At 45.0% G+C, this 24,095-nt stretch overlaps 1 protein-coding gene across 1 annotated transcript; it reads left to right on the top strand.

Annotated features, from left to right (window-relative positions):
* Positions 1-323: 323 nt before the first annotated feature.
* Positions 324-23,060, top strand: LOC109481008 (neurogenic locus notch homolog protein 1-like). Its single transcript, XM_019783487.1, has 42 exons — positions 324-522; positions 883-1,040; positions 1,294-1,409; positions 1,630-1,801; positions 2,132-2,269; positions 2,513-2,660; positions 3,974-4,086; positions 4,286-4,481; positions 5,065-5,184; positions 5,427-5,540; positions 5,646-5,762; positions 5,944-6,054; positions 6,183-6,299; positions 6,613-6,723; positions 6,915-7,031; positions 7,211-7,321; positions 7,469-7,585; positions 7,745-7,855; positions 7,989-8,105; positions 8,317-8,427; positions 8,569-8,685; positions 9,106-9,222; positions 9,405-9,515; positions 9,660-9,776; positions 9,906-10,016; positions 10,154-10,270; positions 10,761-10,877; positions 11,001-11,111; positions 11,339-11,455; positions 11,921-12,037; positions 12,225-12,335; positions 12,495-12,611; positions 20,153-20,269; positions 20,430-20,540; positions 20,737-20,853; positions 21,098-21,208; positions 21,343-21,459; positions 21,637-21,747; positions 21,862-21,978; positions 22,141-22,251; positions 22,364-22,480; positions 22,645-23,060. Exons 1-42 carry the CDS (start codon positions 432-434, stop codon positions 22,893-22,895), a joined length of 5,166 nt encoding a protein of 1,721 aa, XP_019639046.1. The 5' UTR covers positions 324-431; the 3' UTR covers positions 22,896-23,060.
* The last annotated feature ends 1,035 nt before the right edge of the window (positions 23,061-24,095 follow it).

The following is a 24,095-nucleotide window of genomic DNA, read 5'->3' as shown; positions in this document are numbered from 1 at the left end:
CTGAATATCAGACAAGTTGAATGAACTTTTGTTCTCGTAGTTATCAGGTTTTGCTGAATCATTAGAGGATGAGGAGGATGAACGGGCATGCTTAGTATTTGATAAGGGGAGGGAGGGTGAAAATTTTAAAGTTTCAACAATAAAGATGTCAGTGCTCACGTAGCAAGAAATCAAGCTATGTTTTTATTGATTCCCAACGTTTCAAATAACATTGTATTTGTGGTTGTGAAGTTATTTTTAGGATACATTATCAACCCGTTCTTGACTGATCAAGGATCATCAGTTTACCCGTTTGATAATGGTATAGCCCGCGGTGTGAAAGATATGGTGCGATCACATGGAATGATATAAAAGACGTGACACCTCTGAAGATATCCAGTAACTACGTTACTTGGAGACCTGTTGGGAGGGTGACATTCCGTGCTGTGACGATGCTTACTCCGCGTGTCCTGTTCTTGTTGGTTTGCGCGGTGGTGCCAGCCCAGCCCGCCAGTCTGAATGCACATGTTCGGGAGAACAGACGTAAGTCATTCATTTTATGTACTTTTCAATTGATTAAAGTGAGGGTAGCAGAAACGCACAAACCTGGTAACCCTCAACGAGTTCCCTTACCTATCCAAAAGTAGTCTGATATATTTTGAGGGACACTTTTATTCATCTTGCTTAGATGTGCTCTACTATAGGTCCGCTTGAATATCCAAATGGACATGCATGTCGCGCAATCAGGTAGACTTCGTTTAACTCTTCTTTACTTCAGAGAAGCATCTAACTACGTCAAACGTTTCTTTGCAGTATTTTAGAGAAATTCTACTCAGTTAAGCTGTGTACTGGGAAACTCCAAAGTTAAACGTAGTGAGTTGTGACGTCGATTTTATCCCGTAGGTAACATTCGTGCCGGGGGAACGGCGGATTTCTACCCGTTCGGGGTGTCTGCCGGTGACGCAGTAAACCCCAAAGCCGACGATGGTGGCTCCCCGAAGCAAACCTCGGCGCACGCCGGCGGGTTTCCGTACTTCGGACAGGTTTACCGGGACTTCTGGGTATGTCCAGTCAAGTTTGCACACGTATCGTTATCGTTCATTTCTGACATGTTGTTGAGATTTTTAAATGCTATAAAACCATGTTGTACTAAAGAAATCATAGAACAGCGATCAATTTAACGTTAGAGCACGAACATAGTAGCCAAATCACATAATTATGCTGATTCGGACATCAAAATGTGACCGCAAAGGGCATAGACGCATCTGACGGCATATTTAATTGATGGTGTTTTGTTATATATATTTTTTTAAGGTGAACAACAACGGAGTGGTGTCGTTCGAGGGAGAAGTGACCATCTTCACACCCTACCCCTTCCCAATCCAGTCTTTCCCAATAGTGGCGGTCTTCTGGGCAGATGTGGACAACAGGTCAGTTATAATGGACATTTCGATTAGAAAGTTGTCTCCGGTTTTCTCAACGGTAAACCTTATCCCCTATACTATAACTGATTTGTAAAAGCAATATCCAAATTTACCGCACAATATCAAAACGCCAATATACAAACGACCGCTCGTGAACTTTACAGAATTCACATAGCATAGTGGACAAGGATTAGTTCCATAAAATTAAAAGCGATTATTTCTTTAGGCGTGCCGGGGAGGTATACTGGAGACAGACCACCACGGACCAAGCTTTGCTGACGCAAGTGTCCCAGGACATCGTCACCAACCATCCCGGCATCTCCAGCTTCCAGGCAGGCTGGGTCCTGGTGGCCACATATGACGACGTGACCTACTACGGCGGCAGCTCAAACACAAGCGTAAGTGGCCATCTTCCGGCCAGTCTCTCGTCTCAGTTGCGTTGGGTCACATGGGATGGATACTTGATAACTCATTATGTCAATATACGATGTATCCGAGTCCGTTCTAGTTTGGTGAACGCATCTTTTACTTACGAAACATTTGATTGTCATTAGATGATAAAAACACATTGGAATTTGTCCTCAGTTTAATGTGGAAAGCGCCAGTACGTGTCAAAATTCAGAAATTGATTGAATGTCGCCTGACCCGAAAACTTGACTGCAAGCTGCTGTTATCTCTTTGTGCATCTAAAACTATCCTGAACCAATTCAATTTGATTCTCCATGCAGCGCCAGTCCTTCCAGGTCGTGTTGGCGACCGACGGTATCCAGTCTTTCGCCATTTTCAAGTACGGTGACATCCTCTGGACGACGGGAAGCGCCAGTATGGGAGATGCGGCGACTGGTCTTGGTGGAGTCCCAGCACAGGTCTGTACTAAAGGAGAGCTAGCTTCCACAAATGTGAAGATTATCATAGTTACATGTTGTAGATGTTATACTTCCTGTACACAGCAGGCTTTGCAATACAAGCAATCGTCAAAATGTTTACATCCCTGAAGACCGATATCTGAACATGAGCAGAGTAGAAAAGAGTTGCATATAAGATAAGCGTTTTAATGATAATCTTAATTGTTTGTAACGACAAACGTTTGTCTGATCTATTTATTTCAGGCTGGTTTCAATTCCGGAGATGGAACGAACTACTACACCGTCCCCGGCTCACGGTCTTCTGAGATTGTAGACGTGGAGACCAGGTCCAACGTCGGGCAGCCGGGCACCTTCCTGTACCAGATCAACGACGCCAAGATCATCCCGCTAGGTAGAAATCAATGTTGTCTAGCTAACGACGATGTAACGTCAGTGATATGACGGGTCGCCTCACCTTCCACTTTTGCTAAATCACTGTGTATTATGGGAAACACTAGAAACTGTACCAAACAAGTCGTAGACATCATCCCTCCATGAAATAGCTTGTTATTTTGTAATCTTTTGGTGTATTTCAATAGAGATATTATGAGTCAAACTTTGTTTTTATCAGCAGAATGATTTGTGGTGGCACTTTGTATTTATCAAGCTGTCATGTGCAGGCGTTTAGTGTCTTGTTACCATGGTTTGTTTACTTTGATGGCCAGCAGGTCATTTGCCTTAGCCTGGGTACCATCCCCAGTAGTATATTCGCAAACTCTATAACTGTTATAGAGTTTGCGAATATACTACTGGGGATGGTACCCAGGCTACATTTGCCTGTACATGTAGGTCAATGACCAGGCAAATGACCTGCAGACCAGACAAACAAGATTTATTTTCCTGCATCTCTGTCTAGGGGTAAAAATAGATAGGGCTGCCTGGGTCTGACCTGCCAGCTGGAGGTATAAACAAAAACACTCTGTCCCAACTTTTGGGTCAAACAGACCATCCTATTATGAAGTAGGGGTGAAAAAGTAGAAAATTCCTTTTAAATTAAGCAATAAAAGTATGCGACAACCTGCTAATGCACTCCAAAACACAAAGAGACTCAACAACTACCCACATACCAAAAATACATACCAAACCATCCCCCAGATTTTCCAAACATTCAACACAAAAAGCCCAACATTAAACATTTTGTAAATATCAAACGCAAACAGCTAGGGGACCCAAATTTAAACCACTAAACCATGGTAATAACAACTACATGCTACCTTAATATCGCACAAACAGTCCATAACGCGAAAACAACAGAATAAAAAAATTAAACTGCAGTACCAAGGTCAATCACCAGGGGCTCAAAGTCAACCTACACAATCTCCAAGGCCCCATCCATCAATCTGCCAAATATCGTACAGTTCCTTCTCACCGATCTTCAGATATCAGACCAAACATGAAACGGAGTAAAAACAGTACCCCCATTTTCATGGAGGGTAAAAAGAGTTTGCATTGATGTATATTCATCCAACATAACATGGACGAAGTCTCTTGTACGGAGCACAAACGACGATCATGTATTCGTGTTTACATTAAGATATCACTTTCTGTCATTAGTCAATATCTCTTGAAATGTAGGTGAGGGAATTAATAGGTCATCAAAGGAAAGTCTCCGTACTTTTTTCCGTGTCAATGATGTCGTGTTACTCATACCTGTACCGTACCCAGGTAAGGTAAGGCTAGTCGGAGGCAGTTCTGAATTTGAGGGTCGGGTTGAGATCAACCAAGGAGGAACCTGGGGAACGATCTGTGATCACAGCTGGGGAACAGAGGAAGCTCAGGTTTGTACTGATACTGAAAATCACACATACTTGACATGTAGACAATAAAGTGTGACTCGACGGGATATGACTGACGTTTATACAATGTAATCACCTACATTTTCTTTACACAGCCGTGCGTTTGTGCTTATCAGTTGTATGTATACTGCCTTAATATTTTCCGTATTCTTCCAGTAAATGTCAGTATTCTCTTCTGTAGGTGGTGTGCCGTGAGCTAGGTCACGGCGGTGCTGTAGCGGCCTACGGCTCCGCTCACTTCGGACAGGGAAGCGGGCCGGTTCACCTCAACAACCTGAACTGCACTGGGGACGAGATGTCCCTGTCGGACTGTCCGCTGCTCTCGGGCGGGACAGCCGCCTGTACTCATGCTGATGACGCCGGGGTGGAGTGTAAAGGTGGGCGGTCTGTGTTTATTTCACCTGCTACTTTGGTAAATGATACAGAGGGAGGTTTGGTCCTTTTAATCCATTCTACGATCAATCGAAAACGATGCATTCGAGCTTCTGGTCACTAGAAAACCCTTTCATTTCACTGTGTATAAACGAGTGTTTCATCCTTTTGCATGTATCCGCAGACCTTGATGACTGTCAGCCCAATCCTTGTGCCAACGGAGGAACCTGTCTGGACCGAGTGGACGGCTTTGTCTGCGTGTGCCGTCCTCCGTACGAGGGAAAGGACTGCAACATCGGTAGGCAACAGGACACAATTTTATAGTTTCGTAACCCATATTCAGTGGAGAAAGGTTAAGTACAGAATTATTGGAATCATACAGTGTGCCATATGCAAAGTCTTCCCCTGCTCTGCTCTAACCGTTTTCTTGATACATCACCCAGTTTTCCAGATGCCATCGCGACTTGCTTCGCCTTGCTAGATTTTGCCGCTGATTAGTACACGGTTCACAAATACGAGAAGTACGGAATGTAGTGACTTTGTGTCTAGATCTTGCACTTTAATTTTAACATAACCCCCCTTACCCAGATACCAGCAACCCTTGTTGGAACGATCCTTGTAAACACGGAGGCGTGTGCTCTGCTGACGGCGACAAATTCACCTGCTCCTGTCAGTCGGGATGGAACGGCACCACGTGCGACACGTATGGTGAGTTTTCTCTTCTTTACTGAATGACAGGAAGAGATTTTATATGGCTGTAGTAGATAGCCGCTTGACAATCAATCAACTCTATGTTCTTTGAGGGGAACCAGTCTTCGCCCCATTGTCCGTTGCCTTGAAGAGCTTCCGCTGTTTAGCTTCATACCACCTAAATTGCTAGAGTAGCTAGCTAGATCCAATTACACCTTATAGTGTGTATGACGTTGACTCTTTGATGTTACATCTCCCAGCCCTGAACCCCTGTGACAGCGGACCTTGTCAAAACGGAGGCGTGTGCTATGCAAGCGTGGATAAATACACCTGCTCATGCCAGCCTGGATGGAACGGCACTACTTGTGAAACAAGTAAGGAACGAGCTTTCGTCAATCTAGTATTTCTGTTCGTCACATAATTCCCTGGTAACTGCATGGGTGGGCAATAGGATAAACTTGTGACTCATCTTCCTGTAGATCTTGACGACTGTAGCCCTGACCCTTGTCAGAACGGAGGGGTGTGTCAGGACCTGGTGGCTGACTTCTCTTGTAGCTGCCCTGCTACATACGAGGGCAAGACGTGCGAGACATACGGTAAGTTGTCCGTTGTTCCTTGATGAGTAAATAGCTCTTGACCTCAGGCGTAAGACAGTAGCTACTGGCGATATTCACTTATCTTCATCTTCACTTCATCTCTCGGATAACGCTTGCACAATTTTCCTGACTGTATGTACGACAATATCCAGCCATCTGTAAAGTCACTTTCAATCCCCAGTGAGTCCATGTGACAGCGGACCTTGTCAAAACGGAGGCGTGTGTTCTGTAAGCGGCGGTACATTTACCTGCTCATGTCAGCCTGGATGGAACGGCGATAGTTGCGAAATGAGTAAGTAATAGCCAATTTGGAAATGTCCGCTAAATGGTTTATTGATTGTTTGCTTCTGTTTTGTGACGTGAATGGACACTAATAACAGTACATATTGTCAGGGGAATGATAATGTTTCTGTTTTTCAGACATTGACGACTGCAGTCCAAACCCTTGTCAGAACGGAGGGGTCTGTCAGGACTTGGTCGACGATTTCTTCTGCAATTGTCCTGCTCCATACGAGGGCAACATGTGCGAGATATATGGTGAGTTCTTTGGTGTTTACTTAACAGGTGTATGACTATATAGCCTGATTACCAGACCTATTTTAGCTCCAGAGTCTATATCCTCTCCGGAGATATATAACTCAGGATTAACTCTGCTAATTGTGGTAGCCAGGCTAATGACGTTTAGGGTTATTTCCCAATCCGACACATTGTTCTTTCTGTCAAACTGCTTGTTTCTCGACAAGTTCTTAGTAAGTACATAATCATATAGTCCTAGTTGCTACATGTTCTTGACGATCCAATCATGCTATCTTGTGTGCCTGTAATTTTACACTGTACGTTCACTCCTCAGTGGATCCATGTGGAAGCAAGCCTTGTCAAAACGGAGGGGTGTGTTCTGCCTTCGGTGCCATATTTACCTGCTCATGCCAGCCTGGATGGTACGGCATCACGTGTGACATGGGTAAGGAACAGTCACATCTTCAAAATTACACATTTTCTCTCTATAATTCATCCTTTTCGCTTCCCTTTTTCGCGCAGGCCTCTAATAATCAGCGTGGGTGAAGGTATGGGTGACAATATAAGTTAACATCAATATAACATTAACCAACCTTTCTAAGGCAATGATGTTTTATCATGTTTTTTGTCCCCAAGACATTGATGAGTGCAGCTCTGACCCTTGTCAGAACGGAGGGGTGTGTCAGGACCTGGTGGCTGACTTCTCTTGCAGTTGTCCTGCTCCATACGAGGGCAAGACCTGTGAAATCTATGGTAGGTTCTCCGTTCGTCTTCCGTTAGAAGATAGCACCAAGGTTGTATGACCACACAACAGCTACTAGATTGTCGTTTATCGTTCTTCTGGTGAAACTGTACAATCTGTCCCACCAGTACGCTAACACAAGATACAGTCTTTCATATGCTGTACATTTGACATGATTTTCCTATTTCAGTGGACCCCTGTGACAGCGGACCTTGTCAACACGGAGGCGTGTGTTCTGCAAGTGGAGCTACATTTACCTGCTCATGTCAGCCTGGATGGAACGGCACCACGTGCGAAATAAGTAAGGAAAATCATCATTCAATAATTTGATGCTTTTCCTTTCTCACTTACTTTTCACTACTCTCACAAAGAGGTGCAAGACGTAGACGGTAGAATTTCGCATTTGCGTAGCTAGAAACGTTTTTGATAGTGTTACCTGTCCTTATAGACATTGATGAATGCAGCCCTGACCCTTGTCAGAACGGAGGGGTCTGTCAGGACCTGGTCGACGATTTCTTCTGCGATTGTCCTGCTCCATACGAGGGCAACATGTGCGAGATATATGGTGAGTTCTCTGATGTATTACTTATCACAAGATACTGATTAGGCGTGTGACTATAACGTTTAAAGGTTGTTTCCCATTCCGACACGTTGTTAGGTAGTAAGTGATCCAATCATGATATGTTGTGTGCCTGTAATTTTACACTGTACGTTCACTCCTCAGTGGATCCATGTGGAACCAAGCCTTGTCAAAATGGAGGCGTGTGTTCTGCCTTCGGTGCCATATTTACCTGCTCATGCCAGCCTGGATGGTACGGCATCACGTGCGAAATGGGTAAGGAACAGCCACACCGTCAAAAGTACACATTTTCTCTTCTTAATTTGTCATTTTCATACTGTCATCCCTAAAGCATGGGCGGCAGTATAGCATATTGTATAACATAGACGTCCGTTTGTTTGTCCAATAGACATAGATGAGTGCAGCTCTGACCCTTGTCAGAATGGAGGGGTGTGTCAGGACCTGGTGGCTGACTTCTCTTGCAGTTGTCCTGCTCCGTACGAGGGCAAGATGTGCGAAATCTATGGTAGGTTCTCCGTTCTTCTTCCATTAGAAGATAGCACCCACGATATAAATGTATGACCACAGCAACTAATAGATTATCGTTCACATTTGTTCTAGTAGACAAACTGTTCCTCACACAGATATAGATGAAATACTATACAATCCGTGCGGCAAGTAAACACAAGGCAGAGACTTTTATAAGCTGTATCTTTGACATGATTTTCCTATTTCAGTGGACCCCTGTGACAGCGGACCTTGTCAAAACGGAGGCGTGTGTTCTGCAAGCGGCGCTACATACACCTGCTCATGTCAGCCTGGATGGAACGGCACCACGTGCGAAATGAGTAAGGAAAATCATAATTCAATAATTTGATGCTTATCTTCACTTTCTTCTTACTACTCCCATAATGAGGTACAAGAAGCAGACGGTAGAATTGCACATTTGTTTTGCGAGAAACGTTTTTAATGGTGTTTTCTTTCCTTAGACATCGATGAGTGCAGCTCCGACCCTTGTCAGAACGGAGGGGTGTGTCAGGACCTGGTGGCTGACTTCTCTTGCACCTGTCCTGCTCCGTACGAGAGCAAGATGTGTGAGACATACGGTAAGTTGTGTTTTTCTTAACGTCAATATAGCTCGCACGAACATAATAAATGGACCAATCACGTGTACATCCAATCATATCATGAAATGTGCTTCTAGCATCATGCTGTACGTCTTTTTCACAGTGGGCCCCTGCGGCAGTGGACCTTGTCAAAACGGAGGCGTGTGTTCTGCCTTCGGTGCCATCTTCACCTGCTCATGTCAGCCTGGATGGTACGGCATTACGTGTGACATGGGTAAGGAACAACCATACCATCAAAAGTACACATTTTCTGTCTTTGATTTGTCCTTTTCGCTTCCCCATTTCGAGCAGGTCTCTAATACTAGTAACATGCATGGGTATTGGTGATAGTACAACATAAGAATAACATTAACATACCTGGCTAAGGCAATGATGTTTTACAATGTTTTTGTCCAATAGACATAGATGAGTGCAGCTCTGACCCATGTCAGAACGGAGGGGTGTGTCAGGACCTGGTGGCTGACTTCTCTTGCAGTTGTCCTGCTCCATACGAGGGCAAGGCCTGTGAAATCTATGGTGAGTTTTCCATTCTTCTTCCGTTAGAAGATAGCACCCACGGTATAAATGAATGACCACACAACATCTACTAGATTATCGTTCACCCTTTCATCATTCTTCTAGTGAAACTGTACAGTCTGTGCCACCAGTACGCTAGTCTTTTATATGCTGTATCTTTGACATGATTTTTCCTATCTCAGTGGATCCCTGTGACAGCGGACCTTGTCAAAACGGAGGCGTGTGTTCTGCGAGCGGTGCTACATTTACCTGCTCGTGTCAGCCTGGATGGAACGGTGATAGTTGCGAAATGAGTAAGATACAGTCAAATCATATTTTCATGTAATTACGTTTTCTCACTTACTTATTACTCTCATAATGAGGTGCAAGAACTAGACGGTAGAATTTCACATTGGCGTTGCTAGAAAGGTTTTTGATAGTGTTACCTGTCCTTATAGACATAGATGAGTGCAGCCCGAACCCTTGTCAGAACGGAGGGGTGTGTCAGGACCTGGTGGCTGACTTCTCTTGTAGTTGTCCTGATACATACGAAGGCAAGACGTGCGAGACATACGGTGAGTTATTTTACATTTCGTAAAGTCAAGATAGCTCTCACGATGATAATTAAGGACCTGTCACATGCACAAAATCCAATCATTTCATGAAATGTGCTTCTAGCATCAAGCTGTACTTTTATTCCACAGTGGATCCCTGCGGCAGTGGACCTTGTCAAAACGGAGGCGTGTGTTCTGCCTTCGGTGCCATCTTTACCTGCTCATGTCAGCCTGGATGGTACGGCATCACGTGTGACATGGGTAAGGAACAGCCACACCGTCAAAATTGCACATTTTCGAATTCTCTCTTTAATTTCTCGTTCTGAGATTGTCATCTCAAAGCATGGGTGACAGTATAGCATAAGTATAACATAGACGTACGTTTGTTTGTCCAATAGACATAGATGAGTGCAGCTCTGACCCTTGTCAGAACGGAGGGGTGTGTCAGGACCTGGTGGCTGACTTCTCTTGTAGTTGTCCTGCTACATACGAAGGCAAGACGTGCGAGACATACGGTAAGTTGTCCGTTGTTCCTTGATGAGTAAATAGCTCTTGACCTCAGGCGTAAGACAGTAGCTACTGGCGTAACTCACTCACCCGTGTTCCCTCGGTAAAGTCACGTCTTGCAATTTTCATCATCTCTATATTGTCCCGAATAACACTTGCACGATTTTCCTGACTGTATGTATCACTATTCTGTATATTATACAGTATTTGTAAATCAATCACTTCCAATCCCCAGTGAGTCCCTGTGACAGCGGACCTTGTCAAAACGGAGGCGTGTGTTCTGCAAGCGGTGCTACATTTACCTGCTCATGTCAGCCTGGTTGGAACGGCGATAGTTGCGAAATGAGTAAGGAACAACCAATATGAAAACGTTCGTCTTTCGCTTAGTAACTTGACATCTTTTCTATCACAAAATTCTATGGTCATCTGTACAGGATAGATACTAGTAGTACATCGTTTTATTTTCGAAAAATTTCGTTATATCTTCTTCTCCCATAGACATAGATGAGTGCAGCCCTAACCCTTGTCAGAACGGAGGGGTGTGTCAGGACCTGGTGGCTGACTTCTCTTGCAGTTGTCCTGCTCCATACGAGGGCAAGATGTGCGAGACATACGGTAAGTTCTAGTTGATGATAAACAGCTTGTCCTCCATGTTTCTTTACCTAACCTTATCCCATGTCCTGCCAGTTATGAATTTCGAAGTACTATTTATAATATCAACGTTTCTTAAATTTTCAGTTGACCCCTGTGACAGCGCACCTTGTCAACATGCAGGCTTGTGCTTTGCGAGTGGCGCTACATTCACCTGCTCATGTCAGCCCGGATGGAGCGGCACCACGTGCGAAATGAGTAAGGAACAGATTACGTATAATACCATGTATTGTGACAAAAAAGCAAAATACGTACACATCACTTTTAATATTGATTTTTAAAAGACGGATACTACGTCTTGTACTAACAAGCCAAATTGACTACTACTGCTCCGGTATCACCGATTTGGGCAAATTGGTCGACTTGCTCTTGAACAATTTCTGTCTCTTCTAATTGGAAGCCGCTCAACATACTTTTTTCCCTAGACATTGATGAGTGCAGCCCTGACCCTTGTCAGAACGGAGGGGTGTGTCAGGACCTGGTGGCTGACTTCTCTTGCAGTTGTCCTGCTCCATACGAGGGCAAGACGTGCGAAGTATATGGTAAGTTCTGTAATGCCTAACCTGAAAATGCTCATGTTTCCCGTTCTTCTTCGGCCACTCTCCTCCATTGCCCTGCATATGGCCATGGTCAGTACTAACATGTACAAGATCTCTTGTATCTCTAACATAAGTAAGTAAGTGAAAAGAAGTAAGTAAGTGAGAAGAACTTTATTGCACGACAATTGCACATGGTACAATGTATGGCAACAACTATTGAACAAAATACAAAAAAGGTATAGTGAGTAATGGATCACAAAGTGTTAGTAGGTAGCGTCCTAAAATGATATTTCACGAATACTCGTACATGTATACATCGAAGGTGAAATTGCACTAGTACTGATTAACCCATGATGATCTGCAAGTGTTCTTATACCGTGACGTAGGTATGTGGTATAGACATCAGCTGCACATCTTTTGTTGTTGTGAGAGGAACGTGTCGTCATCGATTGTCTCGTCTTTTCCTAGACATTGATGACTGCAGCCCAGATCCTTGTCAGAACGGAGGGGTGTGTCAGGATCATGTCAATGATTTCTTCTGCACCTGTCCGTCTCCATATGAGGGCAAGATGTGCGAGATATATGGTGAGTTCTCTCATCTTTACTGGTTAGCAGACAGCACTAGTGGATCTGTGCCTAGCAACCTCTCAGTGTTGTTTTTATAAAATCTCTTCTGTCCCATTTCCCATATGTTGATTTGTCTCGCTTGGATGCTGCAGAGTTTAATGTCCAAACATTTTATATGTTGAAACATCATTTCCCGTTCTCCTAGTGGACCCCTGTGACAACAAGCCTTGTCAAAACGGAGGCGTGTGTTCTGCAAGCGGCGACAAATTCACCTGCTCATGTCAGCCTGGATGGAACGGCACTACTTGTGAAATAAGTAAGTTACGACTAACGATGTGTGACAAAACGTTTTTATATTAAGGTGTTACTATTATTCATCGAGTAATGTCCAGCAAATCCCTACTTATGTGTATGACATGAACCCCAACTGCACAGTTTAATAATTAGATACCACATGCACATCTTTCTTTCATAGATCTTGATGAGTGCAGCCCTAACCCTTGTCAGAACGGAGGGGTGTGTCAGGACCTGGTGGCTGACTTCTCTTGCGATTGTCTCGCTCCATACGAGGGCAAGACGTGCGAGACCTTTGGTACGCTCTTTGCTGTTTATCTATTATCAAATAGTGCTTAGACATATACAGAAGATCTTTAAATATCGAAAAAAAACAAGAATTCGACTTCGTACTGTCAAATCATTGACTACTAGTTTGCCCCGCCCATTCCCTACGTCTGATTTTCAGGTTCCGTTCTTACACAGTCCGTTTCTATGTTACATACAGTTCCTACGACTCCGCCGTACATGCCCACAACCGCCATCACCGATGGGACCGTTGTGGAGTACCGTCCGGACCTGGAGTGTAACGGACAGCTGTTCTTCATGCTGGCAGGAAACTGCCAAACCTACTATTACGTCTGCTCCCCGGGATATCAGTCCCCGATCCTTATGTACTGTCCGGCCTCCCTCGTCTTCAACAAGGACCTTCTCGTGTGCGACTGGCCGGAAAATGTTGCTTACTGCTAAAAAAACAGACGGACTTCTTTCTCATTAAAAAAATCACGCGCATATAAGTTCTGACAACATCACAATGCTGAATTACCGTTTGTTTTATTATATTTATCTCCCTTTTCTGGCCCCGATGTAACCAGAAATATTGAATCCCGTGTGATGTATGTTTAAAACTGAATAAATCCATTTCATCGACCAACACTTGTTGTCCTCTGTTTTCCCTTGCTTTATCCTAAAGAGATACCTGCTCTGAGTTGTAAAATAATTTTATAAGTTCGAAGAACTCAGAAAGATAGACATGTACAAACATCATCACAAATGAAGACTCTGTTTATATCACACTTGTTTCAAGCATCTTCTTCAACAATGTATTTTCCTTGCGGTGCGAGTTGTCTTAACCCCTCGAGTTATTAACATGAACCACCTTAAACGGCTTACAAAGTCCAAGGTCATCGGCATGCGTGCAACACGATGTCCGAGATATGCTCAGTCCTTCCGTCATGGAATGTTTGGCAAATGTTAAAGGTTACTGAGTAAATAGCCCATGTGAAAGTATAGCCGTTCAGCACGTCCGTCAGAGCATCCTGTTTAAACAATGAACAGAAGTAGACAAGCTGAAATTTATACAGGGTTGGGCAATGTGATTTTAGTATCTGCTGCACTATTATTATTATAATAAAGATGAGTTTATCCTTATAGTAACTTATCTGATACTTTAAGGCTGCGGTAAATGTAATTCTTGAATAAACTTAGCAAACTGTCGTAATAATGCAGTCAAATCTCTAAATTGGTTGTATGTAATACCCCTATGTTGATGGTGAACTCGTTCAGGGTGCATAGTCATAGTTCCTTTGTTTAAACACTGACGTAACACTGTGTGAAGAAATCTAAGGCACAAAATCTGCTGGTAAAGTGCAGTTTTAACGTGGAGACGATGATGCTCCTCCTCATCCTCCTGTACCTGGTGACCTGGGTGTCCTGTACCCCACCGTTACCTGAACCGAACAGCGATGGCGGCCAACCCTCAGCAGAGGACCGCGCAGTCTTCAGCGACATGCTGTCGAAGAACGCAATGGCGCTACCATATGGTAGGTGGAAACGGGATAGCGAGTAAACCTATTTATGAACAATATTGTAGTGGAGACTTCACCATCCATTTCGCCCTTTATATAGTACGTACCGCCATACGTAATTGTTTCCCATGTCTTTAGAATGAGAAACGACAGAGCCAATTAACTATCTTGACTGACAAGGTTGTGAACCACGATTTTCTACTGGGAACATGTTATGAAGTGTGTCGCGTAGCTATTGTAAACATTTAGAATTATGACACTATTATTTAATTACAATGTGTGTGTTCATCATCAATATCAATAACTTTCCGGAGTTACTGACTTGAGGGCACATGACACATCAACAGCTCAATTTGCCATATCAAACCACATTTAACAGCTATCCAACACAAAAAGCAACATTTCCGAGATCCATAGAGTATATGTTGCAATGTATATACCAAATTGTTTTAAACAATGAATGAAGTCGACAACATACTCTTCGTCATTCTCTAACCAAGCCCCCACCAGTTCACCTGCTGACGCCTGTCGGAGCAATCCTTGTCTAAACGGCGGGACGTGCCTGACACGACAAGACGCCTCCTACTCCTGTCTGTGTACTCATGGGTGGGTGGGAACCAACTGCGATACAGGTAGGAACACACATCCCAAAATATGTTGTTTTGAAGGAAAAAGCTCAATGACTTTTTTGAACAACGTTACATAGGATAACATTTATTTTTTCTGACAATTTACCACATTTGTGGAAGAAAATATATTGTCATTAGTAGGACTGTCATCTACATTCTACTAAATGTAAATTTAGTAATTGATCCTCCTACCCTTAAACTTGTTATCTAAGTTCTAACCTAGTGCATTTGGCCCATGTAGGACGTGAATATGCAATTAAGTTCATTGTCATTGTCACTTTATGTGTAGTTACCACTGTATCACCTGAAATACGTCTATGACATAAGATGATGAGAAAAACGATCATAAACCATACTTTTTTATACTTGTTAACGTAACTGTTACTTATTTTGTTGCCTTTTGTAACGCAATAAGTGCTGACCACCCCCGACAACAGAGGCACCCGGTTCATGCTTGGTTTCCTTCAGAACCACCAGGGAGGAACTCAGATTGAACTTTTCATCACGAGTGCAAGTGCAGATCCCGCCTCTGTCACCATCACCGCTCCACACGCCAGCTACACGCGGTATCTAACGGTCACAAACGCGGCAGTGGAAGTCGTGACCCTTCCAGAGTCTCTGTCCTTGTCTGGCAATGAAAAGGCGCGCAAAGGGATCCTCGTAACTGCAAACAGGGAGATCATCGTGTACGGTGTCAACAAGTTCCAGTACACAACCGATGGCTTTCTTGGCCTTCCTATAGATGTCATGGGTACCGAGTACATCGTTGCCTCCTATAAGGACAGTGGCAACGGGCCTTCTGAGTTCGGCGTTTTTGGCATTGAGAATGATACAGTGGTCAGTATTACCCTCAAAGAGTCTGCTCTATGTGACGGGGTGGCATACCCTGGCGGAAGTGTCGTTAGTCTAGCTCTGAATAAATTCGATGCTGTTCAGTGTCAAGGGACTGGACGTTCGGACTTAACTGGAACTAAAATCGTGTCGGATAAGCCCCTTTCCCTCATGTCTGGGGTTCAGTGTGTGGATGTTCCCAATGACGTGTCATCTTGTGATCATATCGTGGAGCACATCCCTCCTGTCAACACTTGGGGACAACGCTTCGTGACAGTCCCTCTCGCACTGCGCAGTGGAGGAGACATCTTCCGCATCGTGGCGGCGTCAGACGGTACCACCGTGGACGTCACAGGACATTCCTCCAGATTGCTTGATTCGGGTGAAGTGTGGGAGCTAGATGTTCCTTCTAACACCTACCAGGCGATCACATCTTCACAGCCCGTTATGGTCCTGCAGTACTGCAAGGGGCAAACTGCTGATGGGATGGAGACCGATCCATTCATGATGTACATTCCACCAGTAGAGCAGTTCGCCGCTGACTATACCTTTGCCACAGTCGATGCGGTAGGCGCCGTATTCACCAATTATGTAAACATTGTCATCAAAACCTCTGAAACGGCTGGTCTTACTTACGATGGAAGTCCCCTGAATTCCTCAACGACATGGACTGCGATTCCTGGCACCGACTTGTCGGCGACACAGCTACCCATCACGACCACAGGGACGCACAAGATCAAGCACAACTCCGCCATTGTCACGTTTTCACTATTCTACTACGGATTCTCGGATGCTGACTCCGTAGGTTTTCCCGGGGGCCTACGTTTAGCTAGACTCTCTGGTGAATGTCAGATGACTGAGACTGTGTGGGGTGACGGAGTGGACAACGACTGCGACAACCTAGTGGATGAGGAACTGCTCAATGGAAGGCAAGTCTGTTTTATTCTATATTCTTCTCCACGAAGATAGTGGCCCAAGTCTTTCAAGCGCATACATTTCCCAATGTTGGCTAAAATTGCTTAAAAGTCATTTTTCGTGATTTTTCGCGCTTGTGGAGCCTTCATGAACACCATGACTGACACATCACGTAAATCTTACAGAGATGACGACGGTGACGGTTTGATCGACGAGGACGTTGCTGAAGTTACCCACGACATCAACGAATGTGAGCTGGGACTGGCCACCTGTGATCCGGACGCCATCTGCGTCAATACCCACGGGTCCTACAAGTGTGAATGTCAGCCTGGGTTCACCGGCGATGGCAAAGTCTGCTGGAGTAAGTACAAGCCTTTATACCTCTAAGTGTATATCTGTAGCGTTATGACTCTTGGAGTATGCCAGGACAGAGGATATGTGAATGTTGAATTTTGCTCCTGCCTTTGTCTTTTAACATCTCTGATTTGCAGCAAGGAGCACGTGCGTCGTGTTTGGTCTCACGCACTACGTCACCTTTGATGGCCTCGCCCACGACTTCAACGGCCAGTGCCCCACCACCCTCAGCAGCAGCTGCGGCGGCTGGAACCTGCCGTACTTCCAGGTGATAACAGACAGCGACCCACGCGGGGACCCCACTGTCAGCTATGTCTCAGAAGTGACCGTGGAAGTCTACAACCACACCATCGTGATACAGCAAGGCAAGACCGTCTATGTAGGTAGACTTTGTTATTACAGTTCTCTGTTGCTGCCAATTCTCTTTCATTGAAATGCCGTCGTATTGCATACAGGTTTGCTGTTTCCAATAGAGCTCATTATCCGATACTAAAGAAGCATAGGCGAATTCTTACAATTCAAAATTTACAAGTATCATATACGATGCTAGCCGAGCGATATGCCCTATCTGACAACTTCCTTTCTTTACAGGTCGACCAGATCATCACCACCCTACCCGCCCAGCCTCATGATGATCTCACCATCAAATTTGTCGGTCTGTATGTTGTCATAGAAACAACCTTTGGCCTTAAAGTATTGTACGACGGCTCCCATCGTGTGGAGGTCACCGTTCCCGACACATACCAGGACGCCCTGTGCGGTCTGTGCGGGAACTACAACGGCAACGACACCGATGAGTTCCTCACTCCCGACGGGTCCCTGGGCGCGGATATCATGCAGTTTGGCAACAGCTGGGTGGTGCACGGGCATGGGGAAGTGTAAGTACAAACACTCACAACCTAGGCTGTGTTAAGGTGTTGTGTCGCATTGCGTCAGCTTGACACTTACACGTAGTGTGTGGTAACCTTCCATCAAATTTTACCTTATGCTGTGTAATTTTGTCTTGAGAGCGATAACGTGGGTTATCAATGGTTATATTTTTTTGCCGAACATCATGTCCATTGAACAGGTGCAACGCGAATCCTCCAACTACCATCTGTGACGCCGCTCTGCAGCAGACGGTTACAGGTCTGTGCGGCATGTTGACTGATGGTGCGCACGCGTTTGCTGCATGCTACTCCACCCTGAACCCCGAGGTAGCGATGTATTTCACTATTCTGACCCCAAAGATAATTCAATGTCGTATGACTTTTGCAACACACTAATCAAGTGCCATTCAGAGGTGAAGAGCTGTTCACTGCTCCAGATAGTATGGGGGGAAAGTATTTTAAGAAACATGTCACTATCTTCTACCGTGAATACGATTCGAAGTTTGTCGTGTTTTACAGGGAACGTACCAGACCTGTGTGTATGATGTGTGTGCCCTGAACGGAGACGAGGCCTCACTCTGCAACAATCTCCAAGCCTACGCCGACGCGTGCGCTGAAGCTGGCATCAACGTCGGCTCGTGGAGGAACTCGTCCTTCTGCCGTGAGTTTCGTCTGTGTTTACTCTTTTGGAAATGACCAACCATGACAGATAAATGGTAGCAAGTACAGGACAGATGAGGAGTTATGTGTCATAACAAACTTATTTCTGATCAAACATCATAACAGATATCTCGATCCCTTATCCTTTTCCCGAACATCACTTGCATGCCATCATGTGACCCATCTTTTCAGTCGCCAGTCGATATGCAGTGCACGATCGTTGATGTTTATAAGATTGCTTCTTTGTCATTTATCTCCAACAGCCCTGTCCTGCCCAGCCAACAGCCACTACGACCCGTGCTCCAGCGCCTGCCCTGCCACCTGTACGGACGTGTCAGCGCCGCTCTACTGCAACACGACGTGTGTGGAGGGGTGCGAGTGTGACGCCGGGTACGTCCTGAGCGGGGACCAGTGTGTTCTTCGGGAGGAGTGCGGCTGCACCAGAGATGGGATGTACTATGCTGTAAGTACGGGCCCTCTTCAGTTCATTTTGTAGTGGCTGAGCGTTTTCGTCATCATCTGTTGATCATGACGTGCCGTAGCCGTTTCTGTTGGCTCCATCTCCTTCTGTGTTGCTATGAAAATGAATCAGCAATGTATCAAAGTATGACCGTTTGCCTGGTTACCAAATCCATTTTAGCTACCGAGTCGTCCTCTCCGCTATTTGCGACATCTTAAGTAGATTTTTGGCAACCGTTGCACTACAGGTAGGTCAGACGTGGGGGTTGGACTGTGACCGGACCTGTGAATGCGTCAGCAAGAACAACATACAGTGCAGTGAGGGCGGCTGTGACGTCAACGCCACCTGTGCCATACAAAACGGCGTCCAAGGCTGCTACTGCAACCCCGGGTACTGGGGAAACGGCTCTTACTGTGGAGGTGAGAAAGGTCTCTCCGCATAAGTATTTCGCGTATCTGTTACATTGTACTCAATAAATCTTCCTTGCAATGTGTAAAGAAGCTCTGTTGTCTCTTACTTCAGTCTACATGACTATTTTCTTCTTGATGGCAGAATTGTGTGACACCAATCTTTGCAAAAACGGTGGAACTTGCATCAATGACGACAAAGGAGGGTACATCTGCGTGTGTACGGCGGGATGGAAGGGCGACGAATGTGATGAAGGTAAGGTATACATCCTTTACGTTATGATAATCACATTTTCTGCATACAATGTAGTTTTGACGGCTTTTACTTTCTCGTCGAATGGTTCTCTCACTGTGTTTGTTCTTATCTATATGAAAAATGTATTTGTTAGTACCATGTAATTTCATTGTACCATTCGACATCGTTGCAGGAGCTGACTGCTGCCATTGCAAACCTGTTTTTTTTAAAACAAATTACAGCATTAATCTGTGTACTATACAGTAAGGCCATGATATACCTTGCTGATTGACCTATTTGTGAATGTAGACATGTCTGGTCCGGATCCCGCTGGACCGCCCCCCACCTCCGTCCCCGTCATCATCGGCGCGTTCATCTCCGGCATGACGTGTGACGGCTGGACCTTCTTCCTCGTGGAGAACGACTGCAGCAGCATCTACTACGTCTGCTCCCCGGGACACGACGCTCCCATACTCATGCGCTGCCCGGCCTCCCTGGTCTTCAACAAGGACCTGGGAGTGTGCGACTGGCGCGACCACGTGCAATACTGCTCATGCCAGAATGGACTGGCCGGTGCCTCTTGCCAGATCAGTAAGTAACGGTGCAACAATCACTTCTTACAATTCCTTAGTGTTGATGGTGCAGCTTCCTGTCGAATTGACATTCATCTTATGTATGTGTCTCCTCTGTAGATCTTGATGACTGCAGCCCTAATCCTTGTCAGAACGGAGGGTTATGCCAGGACCTGGTGGGTGATTTCGTCTGCCACTGCCTCCCTTCATACCACGGCAAGACGTGTGAGATATACGGTAAGTTCTGTGCTGTTCAGTATCATCTACATGTAGCAGATGTAGATCAGATGCAGATCCATGCCACACCCCATTTGTCCTTGTCCTTGTACTTGTTACTGCTTGGCCCTTACGTCATGAAGTTCATCTTTGTATACTAATAATTTGACACAATCCCCAGTGAGCCCCTGTGACAGCGGACCTTGCCAAAACGGAGGCTTGTGTTCTGCAAGCGGTGGTACATTTACCTGCTCATGTCAGCCTGGATGGAACGGCGCTACATGCGCGATGGGTAAGGAACATACGTACATATGAATGTCCTCTGTCTGTATCATAGATATGAAACAAGAACACAAGTACACATTAAACGGTTCCAAATAGAATATTTCCTCACAATTCATTGGTGTAGATGGTACGTAAAGCACCTTGCGTATATAATTATGATGTCTATAGTTCGATAAAAGTTATGTAATACTCTCTCTCACTAGACATTGATGAGTGCAACCCGAACCCTTGTCAGAACGGAGGGGTGTGTCAGGACCTGGTGGCTGACTTCTCTTGCAGTTGTCCTGCTCCGTACGAGGGAAAGACGTGCGAGATATATGGTGGGTTCCATGCTGATTATTAGTCGTCAACTATAGGTTTAGGTAATCAAAGAATAACCACAAGAACAAAGTGCTTGTCATCCATCAAAGTGCATTTTCTCCCTTCACTGCTTCTCGCCTTAATTGCCTTCCTCTGTCTTGCCTAACTTGCATTTGTGCACGGTCCTTCTGGCGTGTAGTACAGCATCCGATCGTACACCACGTCTACGGGTGTAAGTGTTACATTTATACTTCTATTCCACAGTGGACCCCTGTGACAGCGGACCTTGTCAAAACGGAGGCGTGTGTTCTGCAACCGGCGCTGCGTTTACCTGCTCATGTCAGCCTGGATGGAGCGGTGCTACTTGTGGAATGGGTAAGGGACTTGATCTATTATCTGATGTTTCGTTTCGGCCTGGTAGATTTAGTTTGTCTTGTGTTGAAATAGGAAACATGAAATATTTTGAAATATGTTGAAATAGGTTCCTTATAGCATTTTTATTTCCACAGACATTGATGAGTGCAGCCCTAACCCTTGTCAGAACGGAGGGGTGTGTCAGGACCTGGTGGCTGACTTCTCTTGCAGTTGTCCTGCTCCATACGAGGGAAAGACCTGTGAAATCTATGGTGAGTTCTCTGCTCGTTGTCATTATTCGGCATATTATAGAGGTTCTGGGGTCTACGGATGGCTGAAGCGATGTAATTCGTGTTCCCTCATATTCTTTTCATAAAACTGCTCCTCGTATTCTCCTCTGTACCTAATTATTGCGTCTAGATCCGTAACAAATTACCTCCGTTTTACAGTGGACCCCTGTGGCAGCGGACCCTGTCAAAACGGAGGCGTGTGTTCTGCAACCGGAGCTGCGTTTACCTGCTCATGTCAGCCTGGATGGAACGGTGCCACTTGTGGAAATAGTAAGGAACTTGTCTGATGTTTCTTTTCTGTGTGGTTAATCGCATGTCACCTTGCAATGGCTACATATTCTATGTCGTTAAGGGAGACCGTTACATGGTGTTTTGTTTCCTTAGACATTGATGAGTGCAGCCCTGACCCTTGTCAGAACGGAGGGGTGTGTCAGGACTTGGTGGCTGACTTCTCTTGCAACTGTCCTGCTCCATATGAGGGCAAGATGTGTGAGACGTACGGTAAGTTCTCTCTTGAAGCGGGGGCAAATTTAACTATTCACCCCATTTTCTTTTGATAAGGCTGTTTATCCTATCCTCCTTTCCTTTTCTTCCTAACTTACATGGACCCATGGTTCATACGACCTGAACTAGAGTCTGTCACAAATACCCTCCAATCCCCAGTGAGCCCCTGCGGCAGCGGACCTTGTCAAAACGGAGGCGTGTGTTCTGCAACCGGTGCTACATTTACCTGCGCATGTCAGACTGGATGGGACGGTGCCACGTGCGGAATAAGTAAGGAGATTGCTTTGTGATCTCATTTTTTGCATGTAATTTTAAAGACTTGGTACTGACCACAAAGCTCTTAGTTGCTAAAAGGAAGCTGTTCCATTATGTCTTTCCTTAGACACTGATGAGTGCAGCCCTAACCCTTGTCAGAATGGAGGGGTGTGTCAGGACCTGGTGGCTGACTTCTCTTGCAGTTGCCCGCCTCTATACGAGGGCAAGATGTGTGAGATCTATGGTGAGCTTTCACTTGTCACATGAAGATATGATTGTATCTATCGCGTCATTTTCAGATCCCGACTACAATCTAACAATTTAGCCCGGCGTGTCTTTAGTCAGGGTGTAGGCCTGGTTCTTACATTGAACAATAAATGTAGTAAACCATTCCTGTGTCACACCCAGTCTCTACACCCCCGCCGTACGTCCCCACCACCGCTCTCGTCATCACCGAGGGGGCTGTGATCCCCTGGAGCCCGGGGTTGACGTGCGACGGGCTGAACTTCTTCCTGCTGGACACCGACTGCAGCAACATCTACTACGTCTGCTCCCCGGGCTTCGCCTCCCCGATCCTCATGTACTGCCCCGCCACCCTGGTCTTCAACAAGGATATCAAAGTGTGCGACAACCCGCAAGCCGTCGTCTATTGCCCATAAACGACGAAGGGTTGCTCTTTAAATCTAACGTCACCCACTAAAGTAATCGTTGTCATCCACGTTTAAGTTGTGATGACCAGAGTGCTAACATCCTCTTTCGTTTAATCATCCATATGTCCTGATCACGATATGACCAGAAGTATTGGTTGTGATCTTGACCATTCCTCTTATTGACTATCTTGATTTTCGACCTTCTCGAAATAAGAATAAATCGTACGTTCCGCGGACACAAGGGTCTGATTCTACTTTCTCTATGTGAGAGTTACCTTGAGTAGTTTGGATAGTGATTGTGATCCTGCCTAGAGTTACAACAGATACTCGACAGTACGGGCTGCATGGGTACCAAGTTTGACCTAGTTAGATACCTTCCCTGTCCTTGGTACTGAATGTGCTCGCTGTCATTTGGATTCCCCGTGTTTCCTCAAGGAGCTTCTCCTTGGTTTCCTTCACTCAAGTGTAACTTTTGGAATATTTTTGTAGACTTTGTCAACGTAATTCCAACTTAATCTGCAAGGTCATAAGCCTATTCTAGCTATTTAACAAAATATTTCTATCACTCTTAAACCCTTGTCCTGCTGTGCGCAACATATGTCGCGCGGCACATACAGTACCATCTATATAACACCCTGTATAGGTACGATTTGGGGGTATTTCTCGTGCAACGCTTCAAACCGAAATGAAACGCAACGAATGGGGAAGTAACTATGCCACTTAGGGGCAAAAAAATTTGGGGGTCTATGATCTAATTAAGACATGAAATTATTGAAAATTATTGTGCCAGGAATGCCAGCAGGACAAGGGTTAAGATAAATGCAATGCATTACTCAAACTTGGTTCTGTCATTTTGTTTTATTGTATCACCCTATCGTTTACAAAGACATCTTGTATGACGGCTCGAATAATGTTTTTACTGAAAGACATCGGTAGAAAATTCTATTCCGCAGTGTATCTAACATATTCAGTAACTTAATATCAGCAGCCATTAGCATTGCAGTAATCCCAGCAATGAGGTCCACTCCAGATGAAAAGTCATGAGCAGCACATAATACATTAGCGTAGAAATCAATCTGTGGTATAATAGTATGACTTTCAACACCCTTTTACCCTTAGGACACATGTGCGAAGCAATCTGGTTCTGAATTATCTTGAAAATTCAGTCCAAACATTTTGTGTTGGGAAGCAGTTAAACTCTTCCCTAAT

This window comes from Branchiostoma belcheri, unplaced genomic scaffold, assembly GCF_001625305.1.
Source record: "Branchiostoma belcheri isolate BF01 breed outbred unplaced genomic scaffold, Haploidv18h27 scaffold53, whole genome shotgun sequence".
NCBI lineage: Eukaryota > Metazoa > Chordata > Leptocardii > Amphioxiformes > Branchiostomatidae > Branchiostoma > Branchiostoma belcheri.
Note: the sequence above shows the minus strand (reverse complement) of the source record. Positions and strands in the feature narration are given on the sequence as shown.